This window comes from Cucumis melo, chromosome 9 (genome assembly GCF_025177605.1).
Source record: "Cucumis melo cultivar AY chromosome 9, USDA_Cmelo_AY_1.0, whole genome shotgun sequence".
NCBI lineage: Eukaryota > Viridiplantae > Streptophyta > Magnoliopsida > Cucurbitales > Cucurbitaceae > Cucumis > Cucumis melo.
In genome coordinates this window covers 10,669,315-10,683,711 of record NC_066865.1, presented here as the reverse complement: position 1 = coordinate 10,683,711, position 14,397 = coordinate 10,669,315, and the positions used below count along the sequence as shown (strand labels likewise).

At 35.7% G+C, this 14,397-nt stretch overlaps 1 protein-coding gene across 1 annotated transcript; it reads right to left on the bottom strand.

Moving 5' to 3' along the window:
• Nucleotides 1-5,914: 5,914 nt before the first annotated feature.
• LOC103503388 (uncharacterized) lies at nucleotides 5,915-13,437 on the bottom strand. The gene is made up of 3 exons (XM_008467565.3): nucleotides 13,193-13,437; nucleotides 11,944-12,149; nucleotides 5,915-6,460 (listed from the first exon to the last, which is right to left on the bottom strand). The coding sequence occupies exons 1-3, from the start codon at nucleotides 13,289-13,291 to the stop codon at nucleotides 6,193-6,195; spliced, it is 573 nt and encodes a 190-aa protein (XP_008465787.1). The 5' UTR covers nucleotides 13,292-13,437; the 3' UTR covers nucleotides 5,915-6,192.
• Nucleotides 13,438-14,397: the final 960 nt, after the last annotated feature.

The following is a 14,397-nucleotide window of genomic DNA, read 5'->3' as shown; positions in this document are numbered from 1 at the left end:
CATAACTAAGTTTAAAACTGTGTTAAACTAATGATTCAAGTAGAGGAATGAAATTCTAAAACTTTCGGTACTTTACTTTGCTATACTGAAGTACTAATTTGTAAGAAAAGAAAAAGAAAAATACCTGAATAGGTTTATGAGAGATAGTTGCATTTCTAAAATTACCCTTCGAGACAAAAATAAAATAAAATAAAAAGGTTTTTTAGAAAATAGAGTTTAAAGATTATTATTAGGGGTCTTTTCAAAAATATAAAAAAGCGACAAAATATTTACACTATAGAACAATTCCAAAAACGAAAAAAGCCTAGAGGCTCATCGTGTAAAATACTAAAAATGCCTCGTCAACCACGCCGTCAATAACGTGCACGTAATATATTTGCGATTGTTTAGATTTGGTTATTGTTTGATACACGATCGTTTAGATATGGCTACAATTTATATGCGATCGTTCAGATATGGCTACATTTATACGCGATCGTTTAGATATGGTTCAATACATACGTGATCGTTTAGATATGGTTACAATTCATACGTGATCGTTTAGATATGGTTACAATTCATACGCGATCGTTTAGATATGGCTACAATATATCTTTTCAATTCCATCGTTTAATTTTGTTACGTGATCGTTTAATTTAGTTCCGTTTAAATTTGGTTATACAATCGTTTAGATTTGATCGTTTAGATTTGGGGACCCAAATTTAAATGTTTTTTTTCAAAATTTGGTACACAATGTTTTAAATTCTTTTGGTACACGATCGTTTAGATTTCTTTACACGATCGTTTACTTGGTTTACATGATCGTTTACATTTGGCTACTCCAATCCAAATGATTTTTTTTCAAGATTCTTTATACACGATCTTTTATTTTTTTTTACACGATCGTTTACTTGTTTTTTAAACGATCGTTTACATTTGGCTACTCCAATCTAATTGATTTTTTTTAAGATTCTTTATACACAATCTTTTATTTTTTTTACAGGATTGTTTACATTTGGCTACTCCAATCTAAATGATTTTTTTTTCAAGATTTTTGATACACGATCTTTTATTTTTTTTACATGATTGTTTATATTTTTACACGATAGTTTAAATTTGGCTACTCCAATCAAAATGATTTTTTTCAAGATTTTTTATACACGATCTTTTATATTTTACTATTTTTGGTACACGACGTAAAAAAAAAAGAAAAGAAGAAAGACGATAGAAAGAAATTGCAGAGAAAAAAAGAAGAGAAAAAGTAGAAAGACGATGCAAAAGAGAAAAAGAAAAAGAAGAGGAGAAGAAGAAAAACGATGGGAAGATTAAATGACGTAAATAAAGAATTGAAAAATAAGAAAGATGATGGAAAAAAAGTTACAGAAAAAAAAAATAGGAAAGAAGAAAGACAAAGTCGTAGGAGGAAGACGATGAAAAAAATAGCAGAAGGAAGACGAATCGCAAAAGAAAGATGGAAGGGCAAACTTGGAATATTTAAAAAATGACTAACTTTATGGACTTTGTTATACGGACCGTAAATAGTTTGGTGTTTTGTTACATTTATGTAAGTTTTCCTTATTAGGGGTCTTATTCTTGTTGGTGGGTGGGCCTTCCAGAATCCGAATTCGATTTTTAGCCCAAACTTTGCCACCTCACCCTTACACCCTACGATTCCCCATCTTCATGTCTCCTCCTTTCACTTTTCACTCCAACTGCTACTTATTTTTACATTTTCATTCTCAACCATACTCCTACTTATATTTCCCACTTTTACTAGTGTGTGTGTATATATATATTATGCATAATCCGGGATTCGACTCAAGTATTTTTTTCTCTAATTTTCTAACCCAACCAGATTGACCGAGTTACCAACTTTTTGAACACCCCTAGTTTGTGGCAATTTGAATTTAGGGATTTGCAAGTTATCACATATTTTTTTTCTACGATAAGACAAAAAAACAAGTCAACTTAACTGATCCACTCGATACACGTTGATACATCTAATATACTCTCGATACGTCTAATACACCTGATACAAATAGTTATATACATAAATGTTGGAAAAGACAAAATAGGTTTTTAATTTAAAGATAAAATATTCAGGTAATTTATTACATGTATAACAATTTAAGAAAAGCCCATGAAGCCAATTACTTTTTCACAAATTCCATGTTTTCCCTTTGGATTTTGATTATTACGGGACGATTTTCTTAATCTTCTTCTTCTTCTTTGCAACTTATCCTTCTATTCTTCATATTATTAACTCTCCTTCTTCATATTTCCACTTCTTGTTTGTGATTTCTTCATTTCCTCTTCCAAAATTTCTTCCTTCTTCATCTCTCGTCTTCTTTTTTCTTATTGGTACAAGATATAAATGATATTGGTACAGGATCTAAACAATCGTATACCAATATCTGAATTATCAGTTCTCTAATCCAGATAGATAGAGATAGACCACTATCACTAATAGATTGTTTATATTTGGTACAAGATTGTTTATACTGGGTATAAGATTGTTTAGACTAGGTACAAGGGTACAGGATCGTTTAGACTGGGTATAAAGGTACAAGATCGTTTAGACTAGGTACAAGGGTACAAAATCATTTAAACTAGGTATAAAATCATTTTTCTCACGCATGTGTGACTAATTAATCATGGGTATTTTTGTTATTTACCTTGCGGGTCTTTTTCTTTTTCAAAATTGTTCTATACGGTGTAAATATTTTCGTTCTTTGTTCTATTTTTGAAAAACCCTAAATATTAAAGATTTTTAATTTAATGATAGTTAAGTAAATATGACTAATGAATTTGTAATCAATAAAGCGATTTGACATTTTTGTAAACAAGTTGATCTTTATCAACTTTTGGACTAAAAAGTGAAACACATTTTTATGAGGCCCTGATCCAGAGAAAGGGAGTCCTATTGAAGAGGAGTCCCGTTGAGAAGTTATTTTTGGCTAAAGGTAGATCAGAGGCATTCAACGGAGAAGAATGCAATGGGAAAAAAAGTGATGGGAAGAGAAGTATTTGAGTTTAAGTGCTATCGTGTTAGAGTAAGTGACACAATGAGATTGACTAGCGAATAAGAAGCATGCATTTAAACTAATCGTTGGGATGATGTGAGAAGAAGTACCTACGTGTAAGTACGTTGCAGTGAAGAAGGTGTTCTGTTGAAAGGACTAGAAGATCCTTTGGAGAAAGTAAATGTCCGTCGTTTCCCAAGAAGAGAGTCAGACGATAAGAAATTGAGCATTCTAAGGTGATAAGGTTAGAATTTCAAGGAAAATGTCTAATCGCGAAGCGACAGTTGACTTGTATGTGGAGCTTGAGTTGGCTGCATAGTGCGACAAAGCGATAAAATGACATATGTTAAGTGTGAAAATGACCCATTGGTGTGAAAGGCCACTATAAATAGAATCAAAAACCAGAAGAAAAAGACATAAGATGCTAGATACTCTAATAAATTGTTAAGAGAAGGTATTGAGTGCTGAAAAGGAAAAAAGAAGAAAGAGTTGAGGTTAAGTATTTCTGTGAGTGATCTTTATAAACAAGTGAATGATCTTTTATCAATGAAAGAAATGTTTTACGAATGATTGAAATTCTTAAAATCTATATGTTGTTGATTGCTTACAACTATTACTAATGTGCTATGTTGTGTTGTATGAAAAGCTTCTAAGCTATTACTTGTTGTGGATTGTAATGATTGTATGATGTGGTGTGGTATAATCTATCGTGAGACGCTGGTGAAAATCTCAGGGTTAACTCAATATGCTGGTGGAAGAGAATCCTAGGTCTAGGTAGGTAAATGCTGGTGAAAGTGAATTTCAGGTCTGAGCGAGTATGAGTGGTGTTCTTAATGGCTAAACACTGTTGGAAATCCCAGGTTTAATGCAAGACGCTTGTGAAATGAATCTCTAGTTTGGACGGGTAAACACTAGTGAAGTAAATCTCAGGTCTAAGAGAGGAATGTGTTCTTGATAGCTAGATTTTGGTGGAAGTGATTCCCAGATCTAGGTGAGATTGAGTATTGTGAGACGCTTGTGAAAGTGAATCTGAGGTTTATCGTGAGATGCTAGTGGAAATGAATCCTAGGTCCAGGCGATGAGATATTGGTGAAAGTGAATCCAAGATGTGAACTGAGAATGATTATTGCGAGACGCTTGTAGAAATTAGAAGTATATTGCGAGACGCTGGTGAATGTGAATTCCAGATTTAGGTGATGAGATGAGGATAAGAGAATCCTAGGTCTTGGTGACAAGCGATGAATGTTCTGATGAATAAAACATGTGGAATTTATTGCGTTTGTTGTGATTATGAATTGATGCGATGATATATATATATATATATATATATATATATATATATATATATATTCTCTAAAAAGGTATTATCTAAACTCATCATTCACTAAATCTTCGACTTACATTTTAAGTTTCCCCTCCCTATGTTGTCAGGTGTTAAAGCTAAGTAAAGAAAGGATGTCAGTCGAGAAAGTCAAGTAAATAAGGGTAAGATGGATTGTTAAGTAAACTTGTGCGTCGAGCAAGTCATGTCTTTCCATATTGTGTTTAAGGAGTCAGTAGGTAAGAATTTTACTCTTTAACACTAAGAGCTATAGCTCGGTTTTGAAAAAGAGGCTGCGTGAAAAAGAGGTCGCATGCTGCATCACAATTTTATGAGGTTGAAGACGACGAGTGATAGAATTGAACCAGACATGGAGAGCTCTAAAGGTTGTCCTTGAGATAGGTTGTTGGACGATCAAGGAGAAGGATGAAAATTGGGTTCTTATACTCCTAAACACCTTGACGTGAAGAGTAGCATCCCAGTGGATGAAGGAAGGCATAGAATGTAGAACTTAGGTTTTACTTTTGTGCCTTTGAGAGAAAGGAATGTAATTGTTCATTGTGAACTCTGTAAAGTGTTAAGTTAATAAAGAGAAGTTATGTTTATTCCTCTGTATTATTATATGTACTTGTCGTTTTTAGCTCATTCTTTCAAATGTTTTCTCACTTTCTATATAATAATCATATTTTCTTGAGCTGAGCTTATTGCTACTATGTCGACCAGTATAATAGAAAAAATTATAAAATGTTTAAGTTGGAGGTAGTGTATCAGAACACAACCAAGTTGTATTATAAATATTAAAAGATGATTGTATTTAAAGTTTGAACTCGTCAGAGTCATTGGGAATGTTTTTTTTTTTTTGAAAATTTGTAAATAAAAATTGGTTGTACTTAAACATCCTTTCTCTAAATACAGGTTATATGCCGCTCCGTAGGTGGTCTTATCTGTATTTATTTCTTGTCGCTAAGTTTTAAGTAAACATTTAAAGGTTAGGGGTCAGCAGTATAATCGATACAAAAGACGGTATTGATTGATTTCACTTCTTTTCTTGAATCTAGAGTAGGATATTGTTACTACGGACCCAAGATGGAAGTAGTTCACCTGAGCTTGTTTTTAACAGATAGAGCAATGAGCATTGTGCGACTCCACAAAACATAGTTATCTTCTTTTAAAGGTTATGGGACAAGCAAGAAGCTCGAGTTATCATTGTGGTGAAGAAAGTAGGGACAGAGGTAAGACTGATTACTTGATACCTCGTTGTGAAGAGTTTGAAGACCAATTGGCATTAGGAATTTCAACAGGAACAGTATTCGTCGAATTCAGAAATCAGGAGAATTGGAGGTGAGATGTTCGTCGACCACGGCAAAAGGATGAAGAAAAGGAACTTTAGGATTTTTCAAAAAGTAAAGACGACGAAGAAAGACCTAAGAGGACTTTTAAAATAACTGGCTCTCTCATTTTATTAGTAAACCAACAAAGGGTAGTTATATACAAATGGAGAGCAGCTACTGATTATTGAGAAAATAACAGAACAATAACCAATGATAAATAAACAAACTATTAATAGAATTAATAACTACTAAACCAATTATTTAACTTCTAAGAATATAGTTATATATCAATATATCTTCAAATTTTCAGTTTCCAACTACAGCGAGAGACAAATACCAACATTTTAAAGCACTTTAGCATGGCTGCAAAAAAAATTTGAGCAAAGCATTTTCTATTCTTTCTTACATGACTTGTTTATACATCGTAACCATAAGTGATTGTACAACTTTATCTAACAATAATCTTCAACATATCACCCACCCACCATTGATGGCAAAGACTTGAGCTTTAATCAGATCCCATTACATTTGATTGAACTTAGGCATACCCAGTCATCCCAACTGTTGAGCTCGAACGATTTGCTTTGTGAGATGCTTGAGAAGATGTTGCCTTGGTGAAGTACATGTAATAATACACATTAAGAATCATGGTAGCAACCACAAACACTGCCCCAGCAATGAACACTCCTTTCCTCAATGTTTCACATGGTAAGTTCTGAGCGTATATCATTCCTCGATACTTCGTATGGTACGCATTTTTTGTTGCACCTGCAATTAAACACGCTTCCGCTACCAAAAAGGTTGCCCTGAAGATTCATAGACATTAAAAAGAGGATTAAATCTGTTAGAAGTTGGCATTTGCTTACTCCAGATTTTGCCATTTCCAAATACCGATGATGCAGATCTAGAAAAGAATCGACTCTTAAACAAAAAAAGCCTGTACCAGAGGTTTTGCTCAGCTCATTGACTCAACAAAACTGTGAATGAAACATGATTGAAAATGTGTTTAGATTGTGCAAAGAAGATATAAAAATCCAAGTTTACATAATTCTATGATTCAAAGGCGTTTGTAGGTTTTAAAAAACTAATAGTTTCATAAGCTTGGGTCAGCTAGATCTATTTGATCTCATATCAAAACTTAAGCCAGTTTTGAAACTCGAGGTTATACAAATTTAACCTGAACGGAACACCCTTGTAAAGTTTAAAAACATCAATTATCTTCCCCAAATTTCGTATAGCAGAGAGAGAGAGTGTACCACATCTCTTGGAGTACCATTAGCCTTAATGTTACACATAAAGGATTGTAGTACTTGTTTTTGCTTCAATACACAACAAAACTCAAGAGGCAAGACTACACGACTACAAGAAATACTTTATAATTCCAAAGTGGTGGTTATAAACAATGAATGGCTTCCATAGGAAAGTGAAATGAACTCACAGCAGAGCCAATAATTAGCAACATATAAAAAGAAAATCCAGAAAACATAATAATGCTACCAGTCAGAATGCAAAGTTTCAAAAGATAGCCTGTCTCTCAGTATAAACATGTGTATTTATTGAAAGCAATAAAACACCTACTTACGTGGAAACCGATTATTGGGAGAAAAAATACCATATTTTAGTTCTTTCATTATTCTTTGATGAATACAATAGGTACAAGAGGGGGAATAAATAGAATAGTACAAAGAGAGAGAAAAAGAAAACATATTTATGGTAAATTAGGGTAAAACTCCCGATGGTTAAGCCCACTAATTCTAAAACACTCAAGTTGGGACGTAAATATCGACGAGGTCCAACTTCCTAACACAAAAGTCGAAGTTTGGTCTGGGAAGTCCCTTGGTGAGAACATCAGCAACCTATTGGCTCGAAGGAATGTACAAAATGCATATGCTCCCACTGTCAAGTCTTTCTTTGATGAAGTGCCGATCAATCTCAATATGTTTGGTTCTATCATTTTGAACTGAATTGTTAGCAATGCTAATGGCAGCTTTATTATCTAATAGCTTCATTCGTGTCTCACACTCTTGATAAAGATCAGACAGGACTTTCTAGAGACAAAATTCCTCACATAGTCCCAAAGTCATAGCTCAATATTCAGCATCAACATTGCTCCAGGACACAACTCTCTGCTTCTTACTTCTCCAAGTTACAAGATTTCCCCATACAAAGGTATAGTAACCGGAAGTAGATTTCCTGTCAACAACAGATCCCACCTAGTCTGAGTCAATATAGGCCTCGGTATTCTGCCTCAGCATTGCTCTTGGATACAACACTTTGCTTCTTACTTCTCTAAGTTACAAAATTACCCCATACAAAGGTATAATAACCGAAAGTAGATTTCTTGTCAACAACAAATTTTGCCCAATCGGAGTCAGAATAGGCCTCGGTAATTTGCCTTAGCGTTGCTCTTGGACACAACACTCTGCTTCTTACTTCTCCATGTTACAAGATTGCTCCATACAAAGGTATAGTAACCGAAAGTAGATTTCCTGTCAACAACAGATCCTACCCAGTCTAAGTCAGTATAGGCCTCAGTATTCGGCCTCAACATTGCTCTTGGACACAACACTCTGCTTCTAACTTCTCCAAGTTACAATATTACCCCATACAAAGGTACAAGATTGCCCCATCTAGGCCTCAATAGTTTTTCTATCTGTCTTTCTAAACATCAACCCTTTACCAGGTGTCCTTTTAAAGTATCCCATGATTTTGTTCACGGTGTCCATGTGTTCCTATAGGGAGCCTGCATAAACCAGCTGACAATACTCGCAATAAAGTAAATTAATCTACCCACAAGGCGTCAATATTGTTCTTTATCAATTAAAACTTAATCATTTGAGTTTCCTAGTTTACAGTTGAATTCGATAGGAGTGTCAGCAAAACGACACCCCAACATACCTATCTCAGTTAGCAAATTAAAGGTGTATTTTCTCTGAGACACAGATATACCTTCTTTAGATCTAACCACCTTCATTCCAAGGAAATTTTTCAGATTTCCTAAATCCTTGATTTCAAATTCAGTACTCATTCTCTGCTTAAGTTGACTGATTTCTGTCTGATCATCTCCAGATAAAACAATGTCATCAACATATATTATCAGAACAACAATCTTTCTAGCCTTGGAAACCTTTGTAAATAATGTATAATCAGAATGCCTCTGACTGTACCCTTAAGACTTGACAAAGATAGTGAACCTGTCAAACTAAGCTCTAGGTGACTGTTTTAGACCGTATGAGGATTTTTGGAGTTTACAAACCTACTGACCAAACTAGGCTTCAAATCGGAAGGGGAAGAGGGCTCATGTTCACCTCCTCTACTAGTTCTCCATTCAAAAAAACATTTTTAACATCTAGCTGATATAGAAGGCAATCTTTGTTAGAAAGGACTCTAATAGTATTCAACTTAGCAACGAGAGAAAAGTTTCTGAATACTCAACACCATAGGTCTAAGTAAACCCTTTTGCAACTAACTTTGTCTTGTGTCTGTCAAGAGTTCCATCTACTTTGTATTTGAGAGTGAACATCCATTTGCATCCCACAGGTTTGTGTCCTTTCGATAGAGAACAAATCGAACTTCCATTTGCATCTCACAGGTTTGTGTCCCTTCGATAGAGAACAAATCTCGTAAGTGTTATTCTTTTCAAGAGCCTTCATCTCTTCCATGACAACAATCTTCCATTAAGGATACTCTAAAGCAGTGTGAATATTTTTCGATATTGTGGTAGAGTCAAGGCTTGCTTAAAGGCTCTGAACAGTAGGGAGAGATTATCATAGGAAACATAGTTACAAATGGGGTGTTTTGTACAAGACTTCATACCTTTTCTCAAAGCAATGGGAATGTCAAGAGAGTGGTCATACTCATCAAGTTTCCTTGTATACCCTGTTCAACTTCATTAAGTATTTCCTGGACGACGAATGAAAACATTTATAATCGCACTGATGAAGGGGATACCCAATGCACATGCTTGAGCCCGAGGGGTAAACTTGATCTGATTAGGACCAAAATTATGGACATAAGTGGTACACCCAAACACACAAAGAGAAACCTGAGAAATTAAACGAGTAGAAAGGTATGACTCTTTAAGACAATTTAAGCCAGTCTGAATGTAGAGGATACGAAAAAACATTCTATTGATTAAATAAGTTCCTGTATGAATAGCATTTCCCTACAGGTATGAAGGAAGGTAAGTAGATAGCATAAAAGATAAGAGAACAGGCTACTTCTGAAAGATGACGGTTTTTCACTCGACGCCCCCATTTTGTTGAGGAGTGTAGGCGCACGAGTTTTGGTGAACAATCTCCTTGGAGGTGAGGAACTCGTTAAGGTTATGGTTTTGGAATTCCTGATGATTATCACTCCAAAGAAATGCAATTTTTGTATGGAATTGCATTTCAATGGTGTGATAGAAGTTTTGGAAAATAGAGGAAACCTCAGATTTATCGATGATAAGGAAGACCCAGGTAAGACGAGTATGATCATCCATGAAAGTTATAAACCACCGTTTCCCAAATGAGGTGGTGACCTTGGATGGACCCCAAACAACACTATGGATAAGGGCAAACGATTGTGTCGATTTATATGGTTGCAAGGGAAATGAAACCCGCCGAATACACACATCACAAGATAGAGGAGACATCAACTTTAGAAAATAGATGGGGAAACAAATATTTCATATATGTAAAGTTGGTGACTCACTCGAAAATGCCAGAACAAGCAGTCATGCTCGAAAGTGCCAAAATAAGAAGATAGTAAACTAGTCCTACAGATACTACTACCAGAGGTATCATCATTAACGATGTAAAGTCCTCTACTATGTCGGACAGTGCTAATCATCCTCTCCAAGCTCAAGTCCGAAAAACAATCAGATTCAGGTAAGAAAGTAGCTTTATAGTGCTGCTCACGGGCGATCTAACCGATAAATAACAAATTGTAAGAAAGCTTAGGCACAAGTAAAACATTCTAGAGATAAGACCGTCAAAGAGAACTATTTGTCATTTGTCATTTGCCAGCAATCGAGGCTAAAGAGTCATTGGCTATCCGAATTTTCTCATTACCGGCATAGGGGGTATAAGAGACAAAGTGCTCCAAAGAACTTGTCATGATCTGTAGCCCCCGAGTCTAAAGTCCAGGGATTCTTCCCACCAACACTGATAAGGCCAAGAAACTGAAGCATACCTAACTGAGCAATTGCGCCCAGAATAGGGAGGCTGGTTTGGCAAGTTGACTAGGGGGTGCTTGCAGTCTCACTGACATATACACGTCCTGAGTTTTATTTCTTGCTGGAGGTAAGTTCTTACCTCCTAGAGAACGATTGCGGAATTTCCAACACTGATCCTTGGTGTGCCATTATTTCTTGCGGTGCTCACATATAGGGATTGGTTTCCCACTATTCTTCTCATTATCATGGGTCGAGAATATGCAACAGCAAAGTCAATTATATAATACAAAGCTAAATTAAGGAGAGAAATTACTGGGTCCTTGGAATACATTGACAACTCGGTTGGTTTGGAATGCATCGAAGACTCACCAACTTCAACCATAACAGATCAAGACTGACCAAATCTCTAACAAATCGGGGGTTGCTGTAAAGGGTTAATGAACTTTGTGGAGGTTGTCCGTAAACGGAGGGCAATGGCGACGCGTGGGGCTACGGCTGATCGAGAAGGTGCAACAATTGGACCGTGACTACGCGTAGAAGAGGCTGGGCTGGGTGTGAGATGAAAGGACGGCAGCACATGAGCCCACGCGCTTGACAGAGGTGGCACGTAAGGAAGATTCCGACCCAAGGATTATGTGACGATGACAAGGGTGGTCTTACTTAGTAGATCAATAGTTCCTAAAGCTAGTGGAGTAAATTTTTCATGGCGGCGGCAACTTCTGGTTTGGTAAGGGTTTCTCCTAAACTGTTTTCTAGGATTTCGTTGTTGCTTTTCTATGATACCATATTGAAAAAAACAAAAAACTGACTTACGTGAAAATCCAAGTACCGAAGAAAAACCATGATATCTTTATTCTTTTATTATTTTCTGATGAATACAATAGCTACAAGAGGGGGAATAAATAGAATAGTACAAAGAGATAAAAAAGGAAAACATATTTTTGGTAAATTAGAGCAAAACTCCCAATGGGATAAGCCCACTAATTCTAACAATATTAACAACATAACATAACATTTCTTCCAATAAAATAGCAGCATATCATTATTCTATTATTAGTAGAAGAAAAAGTAAAAAGAAAAAAAATTGTTTAGTCGTTCTTTTTCAGACTTGAGCCATAAAGAAATTCTCACCCAGAAGAGAGAAAGTATATAATGGTCCATGCCCGGTTTCCTCCTGGGGTTAGAGGTCTTCCAAAGCACATGCACTTTGTGACACCCATCAGCAATGATTGACCAGAGAGAAGAAATAAGAAAGCCCCTACACCATAACCTGTTGCAACATCTGATTCGTAGACACAATAGGTTGCGTTCCGTTGCTTATCTTCAAACAGAGTCCCCTGTTTAAAGCATACATCTCCTGATTCTTATATTGTACAAATTGAATATGCCAACACTCTCATTCACGTGAACTACTTCACCACAGACCACAGAGTACAAGAAGCTGGTAAACTTGTATGATAACGTTATAAGAACAAAACTTGCAAAAAGAGATCAGAAATCCAACTCAAGCTGATAGATAGAATAGGAGGAAGGTATCTGCGAGAAGTAGGCCTTAAAGTTAACATGTTAAAGTAAAATTATAGGTCCACTGGGTCACTGAGCTTGTATATATAGCAATCCATCTAACCCTATTGGGGATCTAAGAGGATTCAGTGAAACATGTGAAGTTGTTGTGAAAGCTGATATTACCAAGCTGTTTTGAATCCTCATATAACTTTTACAGGTCATTTAGAACTACCAAAACTGCAAAATGAAATGTCCTAGATATGATATAGTCATGACAATGCCTCTAAATTGTATAATCAAAATAATCCATTGGTCAACCAAACCGAGCCATTAACCAACTTGGATTCACAAAGCAGAATATGTCTTTTTATTTTTCTCCTCTGAACAATTAGATGAAGTGCAAACAATAAGAACAACCTAGTTGGTACTCAAGAAGAGAAAAAAGGACATGGTGCAACGATGCTGCAGAACGTTTCTATTCCCACAACTCTGTTCTTCAAAAGCCTAAAGGTCGGTTTGATTTGGTATGACTTTCACAATAGTAACACTTTTCAAATATTGAATGCTTCCCCAAAATATTTCCATTTAAACTAACTAAAAGTTTAACAAGCAAAACCCATCCAAATTCCCATCTAAACTACTTTATACCCTCCAACATATCACAGCCAATCATAAATGTGCTTGTTTGTTTAGGGATTGAGGGAATGGAAAAACAAAGCAGTACAAGATCAACAACAAGGAATCAATTAAAGGAAATCCCAACCCAATTCCAGAAAATTGCAGCTCCGAAAGCCCCACATTCAGAAAAGCACCAATAATTGAAAGATTAAAAGGTAAGAATCAAAAAAGGGGGGAAGGGGTTAGTTCTCATTACCACACTTCTTCGTCTCTCGGCGGCAATGGAGAACCCAAAAGCCACTAAGCACAAAACCACAACTAGAAGATGAACCAGAGTCGACCCTTTGCCTTCCATTTCTCACAAATCGCAGCAAGAGAGAAGCTCTCAAGAGCTGTACACTATGTTTGAAGTGAGAAAAGTACGGCGGAGCCGCGGAAGAGGAGAAGGTGAAAGTGAAAAAGCAAGTGAAAGCTAAAGGAGGAGCGGTTTTTCATTAGATCCAAGGCGGGAATTAGTAACGTGAGATGCACGCGGGATTTAGAACCAATGGAAGAGAGTGTGTGGATCACGTGGATGAGAATTGGGAGTTGGTACGGTGATTTTGTTTGGCTAAAAGTAAAAGGAGAATGGCGGGGGCTTAATACGTGGTTTTGCTGTCCTACGAGAGATCTCACGGTAAGGTTTGTGGGTCGGGTGTTTTCTATGAAACGACGACGTAGAGTGGGTAATATCATTTATTATTCTTGCCTTTTTTATTTTACAAATTTTTCTTTGACAACTTTTTGGAACATCCGCTGGATTAAAGAGGGACTTTGGTCGGAACTCTTTTAGATCGTTATCTGTAAAGTTGTTGGTAAGTTCTTCAAATTTTCAGATTTGCCACTGAGGGTATTCTATTTTTGACCTCAGATTTCAAATAATTCCGCCCATGGGCTTCCCTTTTTGCCCTACCTTCGATGCGTTCCACCGACTACACTACACTACGTTTCTTTTCTCTTGATTTATTCTTTTTAAAGGGACATTTTTCTAGCCAAATTGCAAGGGCAGACCATATAAATTAGAAAAATTGCAAGAATGACTTTCAACATTTTTATTTTGAGAATCTAGCAAAATATGCAAATGATATACTTTGCTTTTTTCTTAATTCCAATTTTGCCATTTTTCGGGGGATTTTCTTCTTAATATTTTAGCACATTTTTAGGGACTATTGCATCATTAGCAAAAAATAGTTAACTATATTAAGCTCACGTGCCTTGAATTTTAAAATTATTAAAAAGAGAAAATCATCAAAATAGTAAAATATTGGATAGCAAATATAAAAAATAATTTGATTTATAGCAAAACTGTCTACTAGATAATTTTTATGAATTTCTTTTGTCTGAGTATACCATTTTACAAAGGGCAATTCCTCGCATACAGATACAGTGTATTTATATAGGTCAAAAGACCAGGAAAAATAT